This window comes from Vanellus vanellus (assembly GCF_965231255.1).
Source record: "Vanellus vanellus genome assembly, chromosome: 1".
Lineage (NCBI taxonomy): Eukaryota > Metazoa > Chordata > Aves > Charadriiformes > Charadriidae > Vanellus > Vanellus vanellus.
In genome coordinates, this window is record NC_138905.1 from 491,926 (window position 1) to 513,193 (window position 21,268).

Genomic DNA, 21,268 nt, shown 5'->3' on the forward strand with positions numbered 1-21,268 from the left:
TTAAGATCTTTCTACAGTTCCTCACAGTTTCCCTATCTTTATTATCCTGAATAATTTGAGCATTATCAGCAAACCTCGTTACCTCTCTGTCATTCCCCTGGTAAATGATCAAGGGCTGTGTTGAGCAGCGTAAGTCCTGGCACCAGTCCCCATCAGACTCCGCTGTGCTGACCTTTCTTCTGATGTGAAATCCAATAATTTACTTTTATTTTAAACCTTTTAACAAATTTAACATGTAAAAACCTTCCTTTTTGTCCCATGGCTTCTTAGCTTCCTCAAGAGATTTTAATGAGAGACGTCGTCAAATGCTTTTGGAAATCTAAGTAGACTTTAGTTAAGTTTTTGTTGTCAAATAACTCAGGTCTCCGTCAGTCATTCCCTCTGGCTGTGTCTGTTCTGGTGTTGGCCCATTGCATTTCTGGAAGAAAACCTGGTCATGGTTCTGGGGATATCTAATTCTAGCAAGGATTTGCTAACGGTGCTTCTGAAGAGACTGTTGAGTTTGGCCGTCTCATCTCTGAACGATCCTCCAACACAATCCCCGCAGGTCCTGTACCTTCAACCACCTCTGCCTGTGCCTGTGCCGTGCTCGTGTAGTGCCCCCCCTTAGCTCCATGGTGTGAAACGCAGCTTCATCAGGTCCTGCAGAGTCCTCAGGGTGTTTGAGCATTTTGAGCATTTTAAAAAAAAAGGTGATGTGTTCGTTCGCAGGGGAGACCTGAGGTGGTGCAGGGCAGCATGGGCACAGGCGCTGGGCTCTAAGGGGGAGTACCCAAGCGATGCTGACACAATCCCTTCTGCACTGGCTGGTTTTGGGGACCCAGAGTGCTTCCTGATGTGGCTGACAGTAGCGCTGTAGATTGGGGTTTTCCTTACGGTCTCCAGAATCCCAGAATTGCTGGAGGTGGGGAGGGACCTCTCTTACTTACATCCATATGTGCTTTATCATAGGATCACAGGATGGTTTGGGTTGGAAGGGACCTTTAAAGCTCCTCTAGTCCTACCCCCTGCCCTGGGCAGGGACACCCCCCCCCCCCCAGCCCAGGTTGCTCCCAGCCCCGTCCAACCCGGCCTTGAACACCTCCAGGGATGGGGCAGCCACAGCTTCTCGGGGCACCCTGCGCCAGGGGCTCACCACCCTTATCATAAAACATTTCTTCCTTATGCCCAGTCTAAACCTGCTCTCCTTCCGATTAAAACTGCTGCCCCTTGTCCTGTCACTGTGGGCCCTGGTAAAAAGTCTCCATCTTTCTTAGAAGCCCCCTTTAAAAATTGCAAGGCTGCAATAAGGTCTCCCCAGAGCCTTCTCTTCTCCAGGCTGAACAACCCCAACTCTCTCAGCCTCTCCTCATGGGGGAGGTGTTCCAGCCCCATGATCAGTTCTGTGGCCTCCTCTGGACCGGCTCCAACAGGTCCATGTCTTTTCTTGTACTGAAGACCCCAGAGCTGGACACAATACTCTGGGCGGGGTCTCATGAGAGCAGAGTAGAAGGGGAGAATCCCTTCCCTCGCCCTGCTGGCCACACTTCTTTTGATGCAGCCCAGGATGTAGTTGGCCTTCTGGGCTGCGATCGCACATTGCCAGCTCCTGTAATCCACTAGTACCCCCGAGTCCTTCAGGTCAGGGCTGCTCTCCATCCCTTCATCCCCAGCCTGTGCTGATACTGGGGATTGCCCATGTGCAGGGCCGTGCACTTGGCCTTCTTAAACTTCATGAGGTTTGCATGGGCCCACTCCTCCAGCCTGTCCAGGTCCCTCTGGATGGCATCCCTTCCCTCCAGCAAATCGACTGAGCCACTCAGCTTGGTGTCATCTCCAGGCTTGCTGAGGGTGCACTCGATCCCACTGTGCTGTTAATGACGATGTTAGATAGTATTGGTTCCAGTACAGACCCTTGAGGGATACCACTCATTACTGGAGTTTATGAGGCAAGACATTCACTTAAAATGCCACGTTAGCTGTCCCAAGTATGATATTTATCCATGTGTTGGCTGGCTCTCTGCTTGTTCCAGCTGCTAGAGCCCTGCCCAGGGGGTGTCAGGATGATGGACCGGCGGCGCCTTCCTTCTCTGCTGCCACCCCTGTGAAAACAGGTGCCACGTGCCCACCGTCCCGGCCCCGGGTCCCACTCTGCTGCTCACCGCAGCCTGGGCCCCGTGAGCGGCGCAGCTCTGTCACCCCCAAGGTACTCCAGACACTTAACTGTCCACTGTCTGCTCCTGGTGGCTTGTGCCTCTCCTTTTTGCTCCATAACCTCTTGTAGGGACACTTCACTTTCGGATCTGTCTGCCTACAAGTCTCTGTGCTGCTGAAGGGGAAACTTCCCCGCAACAGGGAAGCAAAAATTGTATTTCGTTTCTCTGTTACGGCCTTACCTTCTCTGGGTGCTGCTTTGACACCATGATGGTCTGACCCCAAAGGTGCTCCGGTAGGCTTCCTGCTCCGGATGCACTTGGAAACTCATGTAAGTATTAGTTCTAGTTTTGATGTCTTGCGCAAAACGTTCCACAGATTCATACTTGGCCTGTTGTACTGTGTTTCTACATTTAACCTGGAAGAGATCACGATTTTTTCCGTGCTCCTCATTCGAATGTGGTTTCAGCCCTACGAAGGATGCTTTCTTGGGTTTGACCACCTCCGTTTCCCTGCTGTTCAGCCGTGCCAGCTTCTTTCTGTTCGTTCTCAATCCGTGGCGTGCATTTGTACTGTCTCCAGCGCAGTGCCCTTAAGTGGTCTCCGTCTGTCTCTCCTTTGCTGAGGACAGAATAAATCCACATTGTAGAATTTGCATTTTCTAGGACTTGTTTTTATTATTTATAGACATATGCGTTGTTCTTTCCTGAATGTGTATTGGGCAAGAGGAAAACATAATGTTCTTTAATCTCCTTTCATTCAAGCAAGGGGAGATTTTAGGCGTCATCTGCCCTTCCCCCATACATTTGACAGCTGAAGGCAGCGGTGGGGCTGACTCCTGTAACATCTCTCTGTTTGTAACCATTTTCCCCTTTAAATATAAGCAGTATGACTGCTGTTTGCTAGTGAGACGTCCTGAGATTTGAGATGCTGTTGCGTGTTACCTTCTCCGTCTCTGTGCATCTGCGCAGCCAAATGGCTCCGGTGTCAGCGTTGAACAATGCCGTTTCTGTGGAGCAGAATTCCCACAGGTGACATCGGTAATTTGGCAGCGCTGAGCGCAGATCAGAGGCTGCCTTTGCCTCCTTTTTCAGTAGTCACCATTTTGCACCTTTTGCTGAAGAAGTGGCAATGGGAGGCTGTGTGTGCTGGACCCGAGCTCCTCTCCCTGCAGACTGAGGCCGCGTTTGCTCACCGGCGGTGGGGGTGGCGGTGTCAGGTGTAGCCTGTCTGGTGGAGAGCGTATCCAGGGGAAGGCGCTGGGTAGCATCACCGGCTCAGCTGCAGTGCCTCTTCTGGCAAGTGATGATGAAAGTCCAGGACAAATAGCTTCCTTCTGCCAGGGTAAATACAAGCCTGATTATTCCGGGGGCTTATCTTTTGTGCATCTCTGCGATGGCATCTTTTCCTTGACTTGACTGCTTTTTGGCGTTCACAGCAAGGACTTAACAGCTTTCTCGGTATCGCTGCTCGTTTGGAGTCCAGGCAAAACATGCCTGGGACTTTCTTAGACTTCTTGTTCCTTAATGAGCTGTCGTGTTTCAATGTTTTGGTTAATGCCCTAGCAGTGACCAGCTCGGTGCGTTTAAATGAAATGGATCCACTACTGAAAATTTTCTGTGAAAATTGTCCCTGTCTGAATGGGGGGTTTCATTCACACTGTGTTCAGTGCCTTTCACCAATGGTCCTCCTCACCTCCCGCAACAGCTGATCTTCAGAATTTCTCTGGTACTCACAGCCCATGTTTCATCCGGGACAGCAGCGCTGGCTTTGGGTTTTTAACTGGTGTCGGAAATGCATTTGACCAGTGCTGGCGGGAGCGTGATCTCAGACAAGAGACCCTTCCTGGGCACTCGCTGCGCTTTCAGACTGTGTGTGTTGGGGGGCTGGAAGGTGGTTTCTTCTGGAGTTAAAGTTGCTTTTCATCTGTCAGTTTGCTTTTGACGTAGTTTGTAATCAGTGCCTTGATGAGCTGCCTCCTGACTGAATTAAACAGAAAGTCTTACTGACGGTAATCAGCGCTTCAGGACCAGATAGGAGCATAAATAGGCTCCTTTCCAGCCCCCTCTCCCTTCCCTGCTTCCTTTGCTTTCGTTACAGAAGCACCGCTGCCGCCTGCGTTCCCAGAGGTTTCCCTGTCTACAGTGGAGATTTAAGTGGTTTATTTTTCCATTCGGGATAAGGCCTTTCCCAGTTTCACTCCTGATGTTGTTGCAGAGTCCCCTGGCTGCCACGCTCTGCGCCGGGAGCTCTCCTGAGGCAGCAGTAAGACGCTTCAGACCTGCTCCTTTCCTCTTCTCCGGGCTGCTGCTGCCAGTAAATGTTCAAGACGAGACACTTGATCTTGTCCTGCTGTGGTCATTCTTCTTCTCTCGTATTCAAATAGAGCCCAGAAATACAGCTGTGCTACGCTTTGGCTGGCGTCGGCGCTGCGGCAGCCCGGGGCTGGGCAGGTCTCCGGGCTCTGCCGCGGCAAGGGACGTGCGCTCGGCAAACCGCTCAGCAGCGGTGTGTCCAGCCGATCCCAAACCGCCGGGACGTGCCTGTCCCCTGGTGATCTCTGCTGGAAGCTGAGCTGTTTGGTGTATAAATCCAAGGGTGATCTGTGATCGCTCTCCCTACAGCTTCGTCGGCACTGTGAAGTGAGATAGGGGTAGGAAGGAGACCTGTGTGCCATCTTGTCATCGTTTTGCTGGTTCAGGGCTCACTTGCTCCATGTACATTTGGTCCGGGCCAATGTGCACTCTCCTGGAGAAGCCCACCCAGAGCACAAGGCCAGCCCTAGCCAGAGGCAATCTCTAGAGTGCAGTTTGGAAGGAGCTACACTGTGTTATGGCCTTGATTTTTGGGGGGAGAAAGGAAAATGTGTCCATAAAGACTGGGCTGTACCCCATGCTCTTGGGGCCACAGCATGGTCTGTGCCCTACTTGTGTGCCGTTACTATAAATCATCCTTGTGTAGCGGGAGCTGTTTCTGCACGAGGTAGCTGAGCAGAATTGACGTCCTCGCCCTGCCTGGCTGTGGGTGTGGAACACCGCGCTATGTGGGTGAGGTTTCTACTGGGAGAGGCCTGAAGTGGTCCATCTCTCCATCAACGTCAGCTTCAGCTGAACTTAAACTTTTCTTGAGGGAGATTTATCTAAAAGTTCGCAGAGGTTTATCTAAAAGGCCTTCCGTCACCGCCCCATTCGCCTGCTTCAGCAATATGCTACTGAGAAGTTGTGACACCACCTGAGCATTTTCTCATGGGAATAATCAAGCCAATCAATCAAACCAGGTTTTTCCTTTCCTGCTGGGCCTTTTGTCTTCCAGGTGTCCTCCTCGGGACTCTCTCCTCTTGACCCACATCCTTCTGGACGTGTGGTGCTAAGAACTGAGCAACTGGAGTGTTACCTAACTTTACTAATGTGATTCACGTCACTTCATTGTAGGTGTCTGCCATGTAGGTGTCTGAGCTCATCGCCCTGGCTCGCCCTGGGAGTCGGTACAGATGTGTGCAGTCGGTGGAGCCAGGGGTGCCATTCATTTGACAAAATGTGGGCGGTCATTTCAGCATGGGATGAATCACAGCTCCATTGACTTCACCGAATAGCTCTCCATTGAGTCTAAAAGGAGCCCAGAGCGACTTGCTCACTGTAGGTGCTTGTGTTACACACGCCCACATTCAACTAGATGACTCCCAAGGCTACTGCAGCATGGGGTAGGGCAGAAGGATTATTTCGGGTCTCCGACAGCACTCCTGTTTATATATCTCCAGTCAGTCTGTCATCCTTTTCTCACAAAAGTGTGACACTGCTCCTGATGCTTATGAGTCCAGGATGGTATTCATGGCCTCTCCTCCAAGTTGCCTTCCCAGCCTGTCCTCCTCCATCTTCTGTTTTTCTTTTCATAGTTCCTGACAGTAGTACCTTGCACTTTTCCTTTTTCCTCTGGTATTTTTCAGACCGTTTCTCCAGTGATACTACCACGTGAATCCAAATCTGCTCTTCCAGCGTGCTGCTGCCCTCTCAGATGGGATCTTCTGCAAATTTAAGTTTACTCTCTGTTTCATCCTGGTCATTGGTGACAACATTGAGCTTGTCCCAAGGCAGACCCCTGCGAAATCCCACTTGATACATCCTTCCAGTGCAGCGGGGAAAAATGTGTCAAACCAGCTATTCACTCACCTTGCAGTAGTTTATGTTCCCCCTGTTTTTTTATGAGAATGCCTCATGAGAGCATTCAAAATGCTTAACTGACATCAAGATACATATCACAGAACTGCCTTTCCCATGTTCATGAGACCTATTATGTTCAAACAGAAATGAGGTTCATTTAGCACAGTCAGTTCTTTCAAATCCATGCCACCTGGTATTTATCCCCTTCTTTTCTTCTACATGTTTTATTAAACTGGTGTGTTGTTTGTTAGAGGAATTTCCTGGGAATTGAAGATGAGTTGCTTCATTTTATACTTCCTTTGATCTTTCTACTGCCTCTTTTAAAGGTGAGAATCATCCCTTTTTCACATCTTCTGGAGCGTCGTGCATCCCATGCATGCAAGCTCTCAGAAGTAACCCATCATAGATGTCAGATACTCTCTGCTGGCCGCCTGGGCACTTCCAGTGAATGTCACCAGGCCCAGGCAATCGAAAAAAACTCTAATACTTCTAACTACGTTTTTTTCACTTTAGGGTCAGAGCTTATCTTTGCTGTTACAGTGTTACCAGGAGTTAACTGTAGTTGTTTAGTACAGCCGTAACCATGCTATTTTTTTAATTGTTCATTTGATAGATCTATTAGAATCATAGAATAGTTTGGGCTGGCAGGGACCGGTAAAGGCCATCGAGTCCCCCCCTGCCCTGGGCAGGGACACCTCCCCCCAGCCCCGTCCAACCTGGCCTTGACCACCTCCAGGGATGGGGCAGCCACAGCTTCTCGGGGCAGCCTGCACCAGGGGCTCGCCGCCCGCACAGGGAAAAATTTCTTCATTATACGTAGTCTAAATCTCCCCTCTAAATTTTAGTTTAAAACCATTCTCCCTCATCGTACTGTCTGATCCAGAGCCCCTCCCCACCTCTCCTGGAGCCCCTTTAGGCACTGGAAGGGGCTCGGAGGTCTCCGCGGAGCCTTCTCTTCTCCAGGCTGACCCCCCCCACCTCTCCCAGCCTGTCCTCCCAGCAGAGGGGCTCCAGCCCTCCCAGCAGCTCCGGGGCCTCCTCTGGTCCCGCTCCAGCAGGTCCATGTCTCTCCTGTGCTGAGGCCCCCGAGCTGGAGGCAGCACTGCGGGGAGGTCCCCCAGAGCAGAGCAGAGCGCAGCAGAGGGGCACAGTCCCCCCCTCGACACCCCCGAGCCCCTCTCGGCAGGGCTGCTCTCCACCCCTCAATCCCCAGCCCGTATGGATACCGAGGGCTGCCCCGACCCGGGTGCAGGACCCTGTGCTTGGCCTGGTTGGACCCCGTGAGGGTCACAGAGACCCACTTCTCCTGCCTGTCCGGGTCCCGCTGGATGGCATCCCGTCCCTCAGGCATATCAACCACACATCTCTGCTTGGTTTTGTCCACAAACTTGCTGAAGGTGCACTCAATCCCACTGTCTGTGTTATTGATGAAGATATTGAACCATACTGGTCCCAACACAGACCCCTGAGGGACACTGCTTGTCACCAATTTCCATCTGGTCGTTGAGCCATTGGATGCGACCGTCCAACTAATTCCTCATCCACTGAACAGTCTATCCATCAAATCCAGCTCTCTCCCATTTAGATAGAAGGATGTTGTGGGGGACCATGTCAAAAACCTTAGAGAGGTCCAGATAGACGGCATCTGTAGCTCTTCCTTTGTCCACTGGCGTTGTCACTCCATCATAGAAGGCCACTAGGCTGGTCAGGCAGGACTTGCCCTGGGTGAAGCCATGCTGGCTGTCTCAAATGCTGGCTCCCTGTCCTCCATGAGCCTTAGCATAGCTTCCAGGAGGATCTGTTCCATGATCTTCCCAGGCACAGAGGTGAGGCTGACAGGTCAGTAGTTCCCAGGGTCCTCCTTTCTGCCCTTTTTAAAAATGGGTGCAGTGTTTCCCTTTTTCCAGTCAACAGGGGCTTCACCCAACTGCCATGAGTTTTCAAATATCGTGGAGAGTGGCTTGGCAATGACATCAGCCAATTCCCTCAGGCCTCTGGGATGCATCTCGTCGGGTCCCACAGACTTCTGTATGTTCAGGTTCCTCAGGTGGTCATGAACCTGATCTTCTCTATTAGGTTTTTCCCTCTAGAGAGTCACAATGATACTAAAATACTTTGCCCTGGTCAAGCGTCATGTGCATTATCTGTCTTTAATTTGGTTTGAACAAAAGACAAACCAGCAGAAGGTCTGACACTCAACCCTGCAGAAGCAAGACAGTCCGGTGGACCTTGCGTCATCTTGAGGAGCAGCTCTGAAGAGCCGTGCTGCGATGCCTCTATCATTACATTGGCTCATCTGGTTATTCAGTTACCAGTTATATGTAGGGCACAGCAATCTGGCAGTGAACTTGAGGTGCTATTTTCCATTGGGTATCATAACTTTGTTTAAACGTTTATGTCACAGGAGTATTAAATCATTATTTTGCTTAATCTTTCTCTGATACCTTAAAATAACTCCCTACTACATCTTATTTTTTGAAAGTTCCTATTTTTATTTAGACAAAAATAAAAAAGTGAGTAATTCAGGTTGTTTTTTTTGGTATGACAGTATCACAGGTCTTTGATTACACTGCTTCATCTCCTTCCCCAGGCTGTTTTTTATTGCTTTTTCCAGCCCTTGGAGCTCCAGCAGTGCCGATCAGCAGCATCTCAGGTGTCTCTCTACTCCCCCACAATTCTAGTTCACACAGACATAGGGACTTTTTACTTCACGTTTATATACATCTGTATATCTGACATGGACGGTGCGATTGAGGTTACCCTCAGCGAGCTTGTGGATGACACCAAGCTGTGTGGAGCGGTCGGCACACTGGAGGGGAGGGATGCCATCCAGAGGGTCCTGGACAGGCTGGAGAGGTGGGCCCATGCAAACCTCATGAAGTTCAACAAGGCCAAGCACAAGGTCCTGCAGGTGGGTCGGGGCAATCCCAAGCACAAATCCAGGCTGAGCAGGGCATGGCTGGAGAGCAGCCCTGAGGAGAAGGACCTGGGGATGCTGATGGGTGAGAAACTCAACATGAGCCAACAACGTGCGCTTATAGCCCCCGGCATCCCGGGCTGCCTCAGAAGTGGTGTGGCCAGCAGGGCAAAGGAGGGGATTCTGCCCCTCTGCTCTGCTCTGGGGAGACACCACCTGGAATATTGCATCCAGCTCTGGAGCCCCCAACATAAGAAGGACATGGACCTGTTGGAGCGGGTCCAGAGGAGGGCCATGAGGATGATCCGAGGGCTGGAGCACCTTTCCTGTGAGGACAGGCTGAGAGAGTTGGGGGGGAGTTCAGCCTGGAGAAGGGAAGCTCCGGGGAGACCTTATTGTGGCCTTCCAGTATGTGAAGGGGCCTACAAGAAGGCTGGAGAGGGACTTTTTACTGGGGCATGTAGTGATAGGACAAGGGGGAATGGCTTCAAACTGGAAGAGGGGAGAATTAGAATAGATATTTGGAAAAAAAAATTCACTATAAGGGTGGTGAGGCACTGGAAAAAATTGCCCCGAGAAGTTGTGGCTGCCCCATCCTTGAAGGTGTTCAAGGCCAGGCTGGACGGGGCTGGGAGCAACCTGGGCTGGGGGAAGGTGGCCCTGCCCAGGGCAGGGGGGTGGGACTAGAGGAGCTTCAAGGTCCCTTCCAACCCTTCTGTGATTCTATGATTCTACGATTCTATCTATAGAACTAATCAGCATTGTTATATCAAAACATGAAGGTGTCCAGTGGTGCTTACTGTAGTCAGGTACGAACCTGGGGATTTTTTGCTGCCTGTAGAGCTAGGTGGCAATAGGCAAAGGGTTCGCGGGTTCTGGAGGAACTAAAACTGGGAGTGTTCTTGCAAGATCCCTCTTGCAAGTCTGACTCCATCAATCCCTCTGTGGACGACACAGTGGGAGAGAGTGAGCTACAGCAAATAAATGTCCAGTATTTCTAGAAGTCCCAAAGGTGCCTTTGCATACGTACTTTTGGAGTGTGTTCAGGGACAGAAAGCAGTGTGTTGGGGAGTTTTCCTCTTGTTTCTGACAAGTTTAGGGTTTTGAATTAAGGTTCTTCTTGCCAGTTTATTTGTAGGAGGAGGAATAACTCAGAGGTGGCAGAAAGAGTCAAATATTCTTTGTGCAGAATAACATTGAGCAGCAGCAGGTTGAACTTATTTAAAGGCTTGCATTATTGCAGGAAAGCTTGGTAGATGAAGACTGGTGGGGGAGGCTGGGTGAAATTGTACTTATACAGAGTACAAGCAGTTTTGTCAAGAGTTTCCTCAGTTTATCACATGGATGAAACAACCACGGAGGTCCTATGGGAAGAATTAGAGGTACAGAATTTTCTTTTGTCATGGATTCCTCACTTTCCCATTGACAAAGCAATCACAGCAGGACTAATTGGGCACTTCAGCCCACCACCAGGTAAATAGAAATCATTATTTTCTACATAAACATTTGTTTCCCTTTCCTTCTCTCTTTCTCTTGGATCTACACGTGCACAAACACGTTCTGGTAGAGGTGGCAGAATTTGCTCTTGGTGTGGGGTTAAGATCTGGTACGCATCATCTCCAATGTATTGACCTGTCATATGGAAAAGGGGGGTTGTTCCTCTGGATGCAAAATGTGTTAGGTCTAGCTCTCTTCCTAAATGATAAGTCATAGTTCAAATAGAAGATAAAGGCTTATCGCAGAGTCACAGAATGGTTTGGGTCGGAAGGGACCTTTGAAGTCCAACCCCCTGCCATGGGCAGGGACATCTCTCACTAGGTCAGGTTGCTCAAAGGGCCATCCAGCCTGGCCTTGAACACTTCCAGGGATGGGGCAGCCACAACTACTCTGACACAGGAATCGCGGTTTGAGGTTGTGTGGCTCTTGTTACGTGGACAGGAGGATTATGTTACCGTAATGACCTCTTCTGGGCATGATGGTTATGGATCTGTTTCCAGTAGGAGACTCTGCACTTGGAAGAGAGGATTTCATTGTAGACAGAGAGTTTTATGCATATTGAGGAACCATATGCGTAACCAGCTCTGCTTTTGAAAGACAGGCAATGTGTTGAAAATGTGACATAAAGGGTTGACTGTATGACAGCAGCCGCCTCCTTTAAAGCAGTTCACATAGTTTTCTTCAAGTTTTTCCGCATCTAGGTACTTTGTTGCATGAAGTCACTGCTTTTATAGCTAACCTGTTATTTCACAGATAATGCCTAAGCACATCCAAAATTATAGCGCAAAGTGAACTACCAAGGAGGTCCAAGGAATTCAGACTTGTGTCTTGCACTAGTTTCCGTGGGCAATGTCTGTTGTGTGTCTTCTGGAGTGCCTGGGTACCTGCGGCTGGTGCATGTATTGACTTTTGGGATCACCTTCCTTGGTCTGGAAAACAAAGGAGTATTTCTGCCTTGCTGGGAGCTGGATACTGCTGTGGTGGTAATGGCAGAACCACAGAAGTACCCACCCAAAAAGGGATTGTGATGTCCCTAAATGCAGCGCTGACAGTGACAGATGAGGCTGCCGAGGGCCAGGGTGCAGAGAGGCGTCTCCTGTCCTGGTCTGTGTCGGTCGCAGTCCCTGGCTGCTAGAAGTATACACAAAAATGTGGGCTGCTGTCCCAGTCCACACGGCAGCACCGCGAGCCCTTCGCCTCCCACCCAGGACACCCGTCCCCTCCCCAACCCGGGGATGTTCGTGGGGTCCCAATGGGTGACATGGGGTGGCGCACGGTGCAGCCTGAGCCCCGGCAGGACACCCCTTCCCTGCAGCCTGGAGCAGGCGGCGCGGTGCGGCGTGGCGCGGGACGCGTGTGCCGGTGGGGCGTGTGTCTGCCTGCGGCGGCGGCACCGCGCATGTTGGGGCACCTCGTACCGCAGTGTGCGAGCCCAGCCTGCTCTGTGCCAGCGCCTGTCCGCGGCCGTCTCCTCCCTCCTGCCCGCGCCCGCCGCTGCACCCGCTGCTTGGCAGCGCGTTCCTGTGCAGTGCGGTGCTGCGCGGGGCTTTGTTCCCCGCTGCCGCGCGCCGGGCAGAGCCCATCGCTGGCTGCAGGCGCCCCGGTCTGGGGGCCGGCCCCCGCCATCGCTCCCTCTCTGCCCCTCTCAGGTTTGGTTTGGGGTCCAAAGCGCCGTCCCCACGCTGCCGAGAAGGACCGAGGTCCCTGATTAATTCCACTCTGATGTCAGACATGCGGCTCTGCTGGGAGGGATTTGCAGGGCTGCATTTAAGCTCCCGTTTGCTGAGAGGATCCCTCTCCTGTCTCCCCTCCCCGTGCGCCCCCCGCCCCTCTCGCCGCACGTAGAGGTGGTCTGCTGGAAGGGTCGCCGGCAGCCGGGGTCCGTGCGGAGCTGCGTGTCCGTTCCTCTCTCCCCACTGCTGGATTTTGCCCGTTCTTCTCGTCTGGCCGCGGCAGAGGGCAGGGAGAGCAGCTTTGTTAAACTAGGACAATGCAATGCATCCCCCCCTCTGCTAATGACAGACCGTTACTTGGCAACGCGGGGGGGGATTTTAAGAGAAGATCAGAGCGCCGGGATGAGGATATAAACTCTGCTGTTCTCCCTCCCAGGGAACTTACCAAAGAGGCACCTCTCCTTTTGTCAAGCGTCTAATTTTTGCATACGAGAGGCAACCGGAAAGTCTCAGAGAGCTGCTTCCCTGATGGATGGATGGCTGCCTCCCCCCGCACCTCCCCTGCTCAGGCGCTCCGCTCTTCAGTTATATGCTAAGGGCATCATTTAAAGGGAAGCCCCGAGCGGGATCAGTAAGCTCCCTGCATGCGTATGCAGGTGACTGAGAAAGGGACCGGTGGGCAGGAGGGTGATCCAGGCAGCCGGGGCTTTCCTCCACCTACGCGTTGAGGGAAAGTAGCTTTCGTCTTTTTGTTCTGACTTTGGGCAAGGGAGGGAGGGAAGCAGATTGTGCCCAACTCCTCGCTGAGATGAAACGGTCGATGAGAAGAGGTCTCCTTGTCACAGGCACAAAGGCCACCTCCGCCTGGCAGCATGGTGCTGAAATCTAACCCTAGCATCATTCTCTTGTGCTCTTTCCTGCCCAGTGACTACATCATTGAGGAGAAGACGGCCGTGCTGCAGAAGAGGGAGCATGAGGGATTCGGGTTTGTGTTGCGAGGGGCCAAAGGTAAGGGCTGCTTCTTTCGCTCGGTCCCGGGGCGGGGGGGGAACGCTCCTTCTCCTCACTTTGGCTGGCGCTCAGGACCCCCTTTCCCTGGCTGCACCGAGCAGCCGCGAGCCCCTGTGCATCGGGGTCTCTTTGGGGTGTCTCTTCTCCTTCTCCGACGGCGAGGCGGTGTGAGTGCAGCTCATCTCTGGTTATGTGCGTTGTACAGAAAATGCCATTCATGGCAGATGTGCGTCTCTCGCACGTTCTGGGGTGTTTCTCTCGTACAGATGTCGGTATTCATAGCTTTGCGTTTGTAGGAGTTTTCACTTGTGCCTATTCACTGGGCATACAAAGTGCATGTGCTCTGTTGCAGGTGGAGATGTCAGCCCCCTGGGGCAGGGCCCGTGTCCTCTGTAGCTTTTTTTTTTAATTACGCTTGTAGTATTTCACTATACGTTGGCCATGTAGAGTCGGGGGTCCTTCTCCTGGGAGCCCTGGCTGTGTTGGGGTTCAGCCCCAGCATGAGGGCAAACCAGTAGATGTCGGTGCTGCAGCTGCCACCGTACCTTCGAACCTGTGCGGCCAGGCAGCCTCTGCTCCCGCCTGGGGCACGCGTCCCCCGCGCAGCCCTGGAGCGCCCGTGCTCCTGCAGCCGGTGCCTTGGACCGGTCTGTTACTGTGCCTCCTCCTGCCAGAAACTGGTCTTTTTGCTACAAAAAGGGAGAGTCCCTTGGGGACTGGTAATGAAGGTGCTCGTATTCACATGGGAGGCAGGTCCGCCTGCGGCTGGAGGGTCCTCTCTCCAGCAGTTCCAGACCAAAGGCTGGGGAGAGGCGAGGGGGCTCGGAAATGCAGCTGCGGAAAGCAGAGGCACAGCGGTGCACGCTTCCGTCCCTTCCTCGCATGCCGGGTGCAAGATGCAGGAGGGACAGCGTAAGCCAGTGGCTGCCAGCTCATTCGGTAGTGCTGCTCCTTTCCTGGACCTCAGTGTGGCTGAAGAGCGTTGTGATTTGGGCTTTAATCTTGGGTGTGATTTTCTGTGGGGGTTCCTGAATTCTTTGTTCTGTCCGTATCGCGAAAGGGCTCTGTGTGCCGGTGGGTGTGTTTGCGTTCCTGGCGGAATATGGTTGCTGTCTCTTCCTCCCCTCTCTCTCCCCTTCCCTCTATATGTGACATACGTGTCTGTCCGTGTGCTGCTCACATCAGTCTGTGTAACGTGAAGTGAAACTTCAGGGCTCAAAATGGCATCCATTTTTTTTTTTTGCCAGATCAGACTTGCAGCTATTGTGTTAGGAAAAATGGGATAAATTTTGTCCTGTTTCCTTTTTTCTTTGGGTTTTGGTTTTTTTTTTGTATGCCCTCCTAACATTTGTAGGCTCTGCATTTTCCTTTGTCTGCCATGGCTGAAAGGGAGGACTCGGAGTGGATGGAACGGTGGGCGTGAGGCTGTGTGGGACTTGGGTCTGGCTTACGGATTCGCAGCCTGGCGTTGCTGCAGGGGGCCCTGAGCGGCACCTGGCTGCAGAGGGTCGTGGCTTGGAAGCCCTCGCAGGGTGGGCATGGTCTGTCGTGCTGCCGTCTGGCACGGGGGTGCTGGTGAGTCTGCTGGAGCCCCTTGGGGAGCAGCGTCCTCTTGACTGAGAGGTGAATGTGGTGGCTCTGAGTCACCCCCATACTGCCCGGCTGCTCAGCCTGGTGCTTCACGCTGCCGAGGGGTTTACGCTGGAAAGAGCATTGGGACTCTGTCTTGGCCCCGTCGGTGTCACCACCACTCACACTTCATTTAGATATTCTATGTGAAACATATCAGGCCTCGTGGGGTAAAATGGAGAAGGGGTCTGAAAACAGGAGGGACCAGAGCACCAGCAAAGTCCCTGCAGAGGGAGGGAGCTGGTTATTAAGTGAGACCCAGCTGGATGATCCTCAAAGGAAACTGCACTTCCTGCTGCAGAGGATGGTGACAATCTCGCATGGCTTCTACCAGTCTTGCTGCCGGTTGATTCCTTCCCAATCCCAAATTTGCCCATCCGTGTGAGCTGCCCCATCAGCTGCACCCCCGGCAGAGAGCGCTCTCCACCACCCTGGAGAGCTGGTCCTTCCCAGCGCGTCCCGCTCCTCCTCTGTCCAGTACTGGGAGGAGGTGATGTCCCAGTCAAACCAATGGGGCATTTGGACAAAGGTGATTTTATCCTAGTCCCTGCAGGAGACGAGCTGCAGCTTTTGGACATGGGACTTGCCTGCAGCCTGCAGCCATTGCCTTAGGGAGTCATTTGGAGCAGGTGGGAAGGGGTGCAGCAGCTCCCTCACGCATCGCTGTGATGAGCAGGTGGATTCATGTCTTCATTTCTTGTCCAAGAGAGGCCATCCCCACCTTTCACATACCCAAATGATAGACCTATGATAGACCTGTGCTCAAAATGCAGAAAGATGGTGTTTCTTGGTTTGTAATATCTGGAACTCAACCAGTCTTCTGTGCCTGGACTGGAGCAGCCTCCCTCTTCCTGGCTGACCTCACCGCAGATCAGGCACTGTCTAGTTAGTAATATGATTCATAAAATATTCATACATACTTCCCCAGGGCCATCCCTGTAAACAGTGGTAGTTACAGCCGATACAGTGACTGGACCTCACGTGGTCTCAGCAAACCCGTGCTGCCGCTTCCCCGGGCAGAGGAGTACTGTTCCTGGGCGGGTTAGTGCTCATCGGCCTCTGGTTATGGCGGGTTCTGTGGAAGTGGTAGAGGGACACGCAGTCCCTGACTTGGGAATGTACTCTCTAAGAAAGGAGGAGATAATTTTATGAATAGCCCCTCCTGCTCTCCTCTGTCCCCCCGAGCCCCGGGCGCTTCTGCTCTCCTCTGCCCACCATGGCCTCTCTGCCCCTCGGTGCCCCTCCTGTGTCCGCTGTTGGTCCTTGCGTTTCAGCCGGACCGTCGAGGAGCACTTGTCAAACCAGCAGGTCACAGCTCGTGACCACAGTGCCACTCACTGAGGGGGAGTCGCTCTGTACCCCAGCCCCGTCCCTCCCGGCTGGGCTGCAGCAGGGCCCCACGGGAGCCATTGCTGTCCTCAGCGCCGGGGTCGCTCCAGAGCACTCCCAGCAGCATCGTGTTGTGTTCAGCGTCACAGGACGACTGGGCACTGTGTCCGCACAGCCTCAGCCCTGCGCCTGGAAGCCCCAGCAGCCATCGCCAGTGCCCCTTTGCCTGCGCCTGGCCACGGGCGAGCTTGTGCACGGCAGGCCGGGTCCCTTCTCCAGCGTCACTGGTGACCGGTGTCTCAGTCCCATGGCCAAGACCGAGTTCGGGCTCTGCGGGGAAAAGCACCAGGAGCTTGAGTTAGGGAGGAGCTCTGCGTAGATGTCATCCGCTCCCTTCACCAACTCCCACTTGTTTTTTGCTGCGTTTTCTCCACAGGAAGGTTAAAGTTTGATGTTCAGCGTCAGATGTTTGTGTTTGCATCCCTTTGTGCAAAGGCCAGCCAGAGCAGCTGGTATTGCAGTTACTGAGACACGTCTCCTTGGGTGAATTCAGTGATCCGACCACCCAAACGCAGAACGTGCCTGGATACTTGCTTGAGCAGCCTGGTCTGGTGGGAGGTGTCCCTGCCCGGGGCAGGGGGTGTTGGACTAGATGGCCTTTAAAGGTCCCTTCCCACCCAAACCATTCTGTGATTCTGTGATCTTGCTGTTGGTCTGGGCAGAGGGGAGGTTGTCCTAAAGCCCTGCAGCAAGTTTTGGGATGCAGTGCTGGTATCATGAAGTTTCATGGAAATGGAAGAGCTCACTGATGGTCTTCAGAACTTGACTGTTGCACAGAGGAGTGCTGTGGCACTTTGTGACCCTCAGGATGGGCAGAAATTGGGACTGGAGGTGTTCAGGCAGAGCACATTAAACACCATCTGTCATCTGTGTTGTTAAGGGTGGTGTCTTCATTACGGAGATCTAATGGCAAACTAGAAACAAGGCCCAGTAGAGTCTAGATATGGCAAATGCTACTTATGACACACCTTTCATAGTAGTCTTAAGAATTTAAAAATTCAGGAGCTGATTTTAAGTAACTGCTGTCGTACCCCTTTTCTCCCTCTCCCCAAATACACGTACTCTGTTAGTACTTGTTAGCTGTTGACCACCCATCTGCAAGCAGGTACCTGCTGCTCCTGGGCTCTGGGTGTCAGGACAGTGGTGTGCGGATTCCTGCCCCAGCATTAAACTGAGACATGCCTTCAGGATTTTAGGTGGGAAGTACCGAGGCAGTTATGGTGTTATTTTATTTTTCACTCTGTAAATGTATTTCCACTGAAGTAACTGGGATCTTAACAATTTGCTCTGCTTGAATTAACTTATAATATTTTTCACTGCCAAGCTTGGCTACTTGTAAAAGTAACTTGTCCAAGAAAAACAGTATTTGTAAAGAATAGAATAGAATATTTTCAGCTGGAAGGGACCTACAATGATTATCTAGTCCAACTGCTTGACCATTTCAGGGCCAAAAGTTCGAGCACGTTATTAAGGGCATTGTCCAAATGCCTCCAACACTGACAGGCTTGGGACATTAACCACCCCTCCAGGAAGCCTGTGCCAGGGTTTAACCACCCTCTCAGTAAAGAAATGCTTCTTCATGTCCAGTCTGAACCTCCCCGGGCGCAGCTTTGAACCATTCCCAAGTGCCCCATCCCTGGATCCCAGGCAGAAGAGCTCAGCATCTCTCCATGTCTCCTCCTTGGGAAGCTGTAGGGAGCAATGAGGTTGCTCCTCAGCATCCTTCTCTCCAAACCAGACGAACCCAGAGTCCTCCTACACTCCGCAGGGGACATGCCTTCCAGCCCTGCACCAGCTTGGTGGCCTTCCTCTGGACTCATTCCAGGACCTTCACAACCTTCTCAAATGGTGGGACCCAGCACTGCACACAGTACTCCAGGGGAGGCCACACCAACGCTGGGCACAGCGGGACAATCCCCGCTCTGGACCAGCTGGTCATGCTGTGTTTGATGTACTCCAGGATGCGGTTTGCCCTCCTGGTGCCAGGCGTCCCAGGAAGCCTGCATCTTGAAGTGTGATCAACTGTGATGCTGCAAGAGTCAAAATCGGGGCTGGGGTTGACCACATCAGGACCTGGGGAGCAATTCCTTATGGAGGTGGGCAGCCCAGGGGAAGTGGCAGCACAGATGGGCAGGGGAAGAGAGCTCTTGGGTCTGGGCACGCTTCTGGGCACAACCCCATGCAGCGCCACAGGCATGGGGCAGAGTGGCTGGAAAGCTGCCCGGTTGAGAAGGACCTGGGGGTGTTGGTCGACAGATGGCTGGATATGAGCCAGCAGTGTGCCCGGGTGGCCAAGAAGGCCAAAAGTGTCCTGGATTTTATCAGGAACAGTGTGGCCAGCAGGACTGGGGCAGTGACCGTTTGCCTGTACTGGGCACTGGTGAGGCCCCACCTCGAGTGCTGTGTTCAGTTTTGGGCCCCTCACAACAAGAGAGACATTGAGATGCTGGAACGTGTCCAGCGAAGGGCAACGGAGCTGGTGAGGGGTCTGGAGCACAAGGAGAAGGGTCTGGAGAACTTGTGAGGAGCGGCTGAGGGCCCTGGTGGTGTTCAGCCTGGAGAAGAGGAGGCCAAGGGGAGACCTTCTCGCTCTCTACAGCTCCCTGAAAGGAGGGGGTAGCGAGGGGGGGTCGGTCTCTGCTCCCATGGAACAGGCGATGCGACAAGAGGAAACGGCCTCAAGTTGCACCAGGGGAGGTTTAGGGTGGATATTGGGAAAAATTTCTTCCCCAAAAGGGTTGTCAAGCACTGGCACAGGCTGCCCAGGGCAGTGGGAGAGCCGCCATCCCTGGAGGGATTTGACAGACGGGCAGACATGGTGGTGAGGGACATGGCTTAGTGGTGGGCTTGGCAGTGCTGGGGTAAGGGTTGGACTTGATGATCTTAAAGGTCCCTTCCAACCTAGACAGTTCTATCATTCTGTGATTCTGGCCATGGCAGGTGCCCGTGACCCAGCTTTGTGGCATGGGTGTCCCTTCAGGATTCCGCTGTGTGCCTGCAGCGGTGGTGTGGCAGAGGCAGAGCCGACTCCTCCCGGGGACCCTCTGCTCGGCCTCGGGGGTCTCTCAGCTCCCCAGTGCCACAGGGCAGGGTCGGGGCGCTGCAGGGCCTGCGCCCGCAGTCCTGCGGTGTTGAGGGGCCTCTCAAAGCCACCCCAGGGCTTGGTGGTGACCTGCTCTTCCAGGGCCTGTCCCGCCTGCCAGGCGCAGCTGAAGCTGGCATGTCCCTGGTGTGGGACAGCCCGGAGAGCGCGTTGTTGAGCCCAGGAAATGGCCGCCGTGATTGAATTGAACAACCAAAGCTGTAGTGGTAATGTGACGGCTCCTCAGGAGGTACGAATTACGCTTCCTGAGATTTAAAGTCATGAGCTCTTGCAATGAACAGGAGACCTCCTTGTTAGGACATTTTACCTCATTACTAGCGAGAATTTCTGTAATTTAATTCCCAGCCTTTTGATTTAGTTTTGCCTTTGCCAGTTGGATAAGAGAGCCTCCTTAAATTTTATTTCCTTGCTGGGTAGGGACTTACAGATGAATTGTCACTGAATTACGTACTTCTGACCTAAAGCTTTCTCGTGGGCTCTGATCTGGAAATGGTACTTTGGAGGGTCTGGTCCCAAGCTGGTTTCTGTGGAGACTGGTGTGCTGCGCTCAGCCTTCGCTCAGTCCTCCATGAGGGGCAGCGGATTCCCAGGCTGTGCAGGCAGTATTGGTGTCCTCCTCCTCCGTCACGGGGGCTACAACCAGCTCTGGACACTGCGGGTCGTTCTGGTTAATATTTCTTGTTCTGTTGGAGTTGGGGCTGTAGGCCAATGGCTGCGATTAAGGTAACTGAACAGGAGGCAGAGAATGACTGGATGTGACGCGAGAGGTGGGACGTGACAGCAGTGAGGGAGCTGTCAACCTCACAGGGAGCGCTTTGGGGGAACGACTGCATTTCATCAGTGTGTATGGGGGTGATACTGTAAGTGGCCAAACCTCACAGATAACTGACAGGGAATGCTGGAGACCTCTGGGGGTAACCTCTCAGTGACACCAGGTGGGGCCAAGGTGACCTGGGCAGTGGTGTTGGGAATACCAGCTTTGAGTGCAGCTGTAGCAGAACTGGGGTGGGGGGGTGAGAGCAGCTAGGGGCCGATTGTTCATTTGGGAGGAAACTGGGGCAGCAAAAAGGAGTGTCAAGAACTGGGAAAAAGCTCTGTGCTTGGTCCCCACAGCCCAGGTCAGGGCAATAAACCAAATCTGTTCTTCTGACAGTCCCTGTGTGTCCAACCTGCTCCTCTGGCTGTCAGTGGGACGACCCTACGGATGGATCGAGCATCTTGGTGCCAGGTCGGTGCCTGCTCCAGTCCTGTCAGCACTGGCATCTGTCCACCACCTCCCAACAGCCGGCTTTTGGGGAAGAGCAGGTAGAGAATGCTCCTGAGGCTTTCCCTGAGCCGTCACTTTGCCACGGCCGTACTGACTCCAGGGTGCTTTAAAGGGCGCACTGTCTGCAGGCGGCGCGCGGATGTCTGCGCACGGCTGCCCTTGGCCTCCCGTGCAGGGCTCCATCTCCCGTGACCCAGAGGAGCATGGGTTTTCCACATCAGCCTCATGGGCTGGACAGTCCTGGGGACGGAGGGGTGGCAGTCGGGGCTTCTCCCAGAGCAGTGGGTGTTCTGTTTGCCCCTTGCCTTTGCTAGAGCATTATTCCCCAGATGTGCTTCTGCCCCTTCCAGCAGACTGGTGCTTTGGAAGGAGATGTCCCCACCGCTAAGGTCTCCTGCGCGTGGCGTGGTTTGTAGGAGCTCCCTAGGGTTGCCATCAGCATACATTTCATTTAGTTCTGTTCTGTTAAGAGAAAACGTGTTTGGAAGCATT

At 53.1% G+C, this 21,268-nt stretch overlaps 1 protein-coding gene across 1 annotated transcript in view; it reads left to right on the forward strand.

The window, feature by feature from the left end:
- SHANK3 (SH3 and multiple ankyrin repeat domains 3) overlaps window positions 1-21,268 on the forward strand; it is a 388,749-nt gene that overhangs the window by 284,790 nt on the left and 82,691 nt on the right. Inside the window, exon 15 of the mRNA XM_082481020.1 lies at window positions 13,303-13,385. Within this exon, the coding sequence (XP_082337146.1) occupies window positions 13,303-13,385 (83 nt within the window). The remainder of the gene's footprint in view (window positions 1-13,302; window positions 13,386-21,268) is intronic.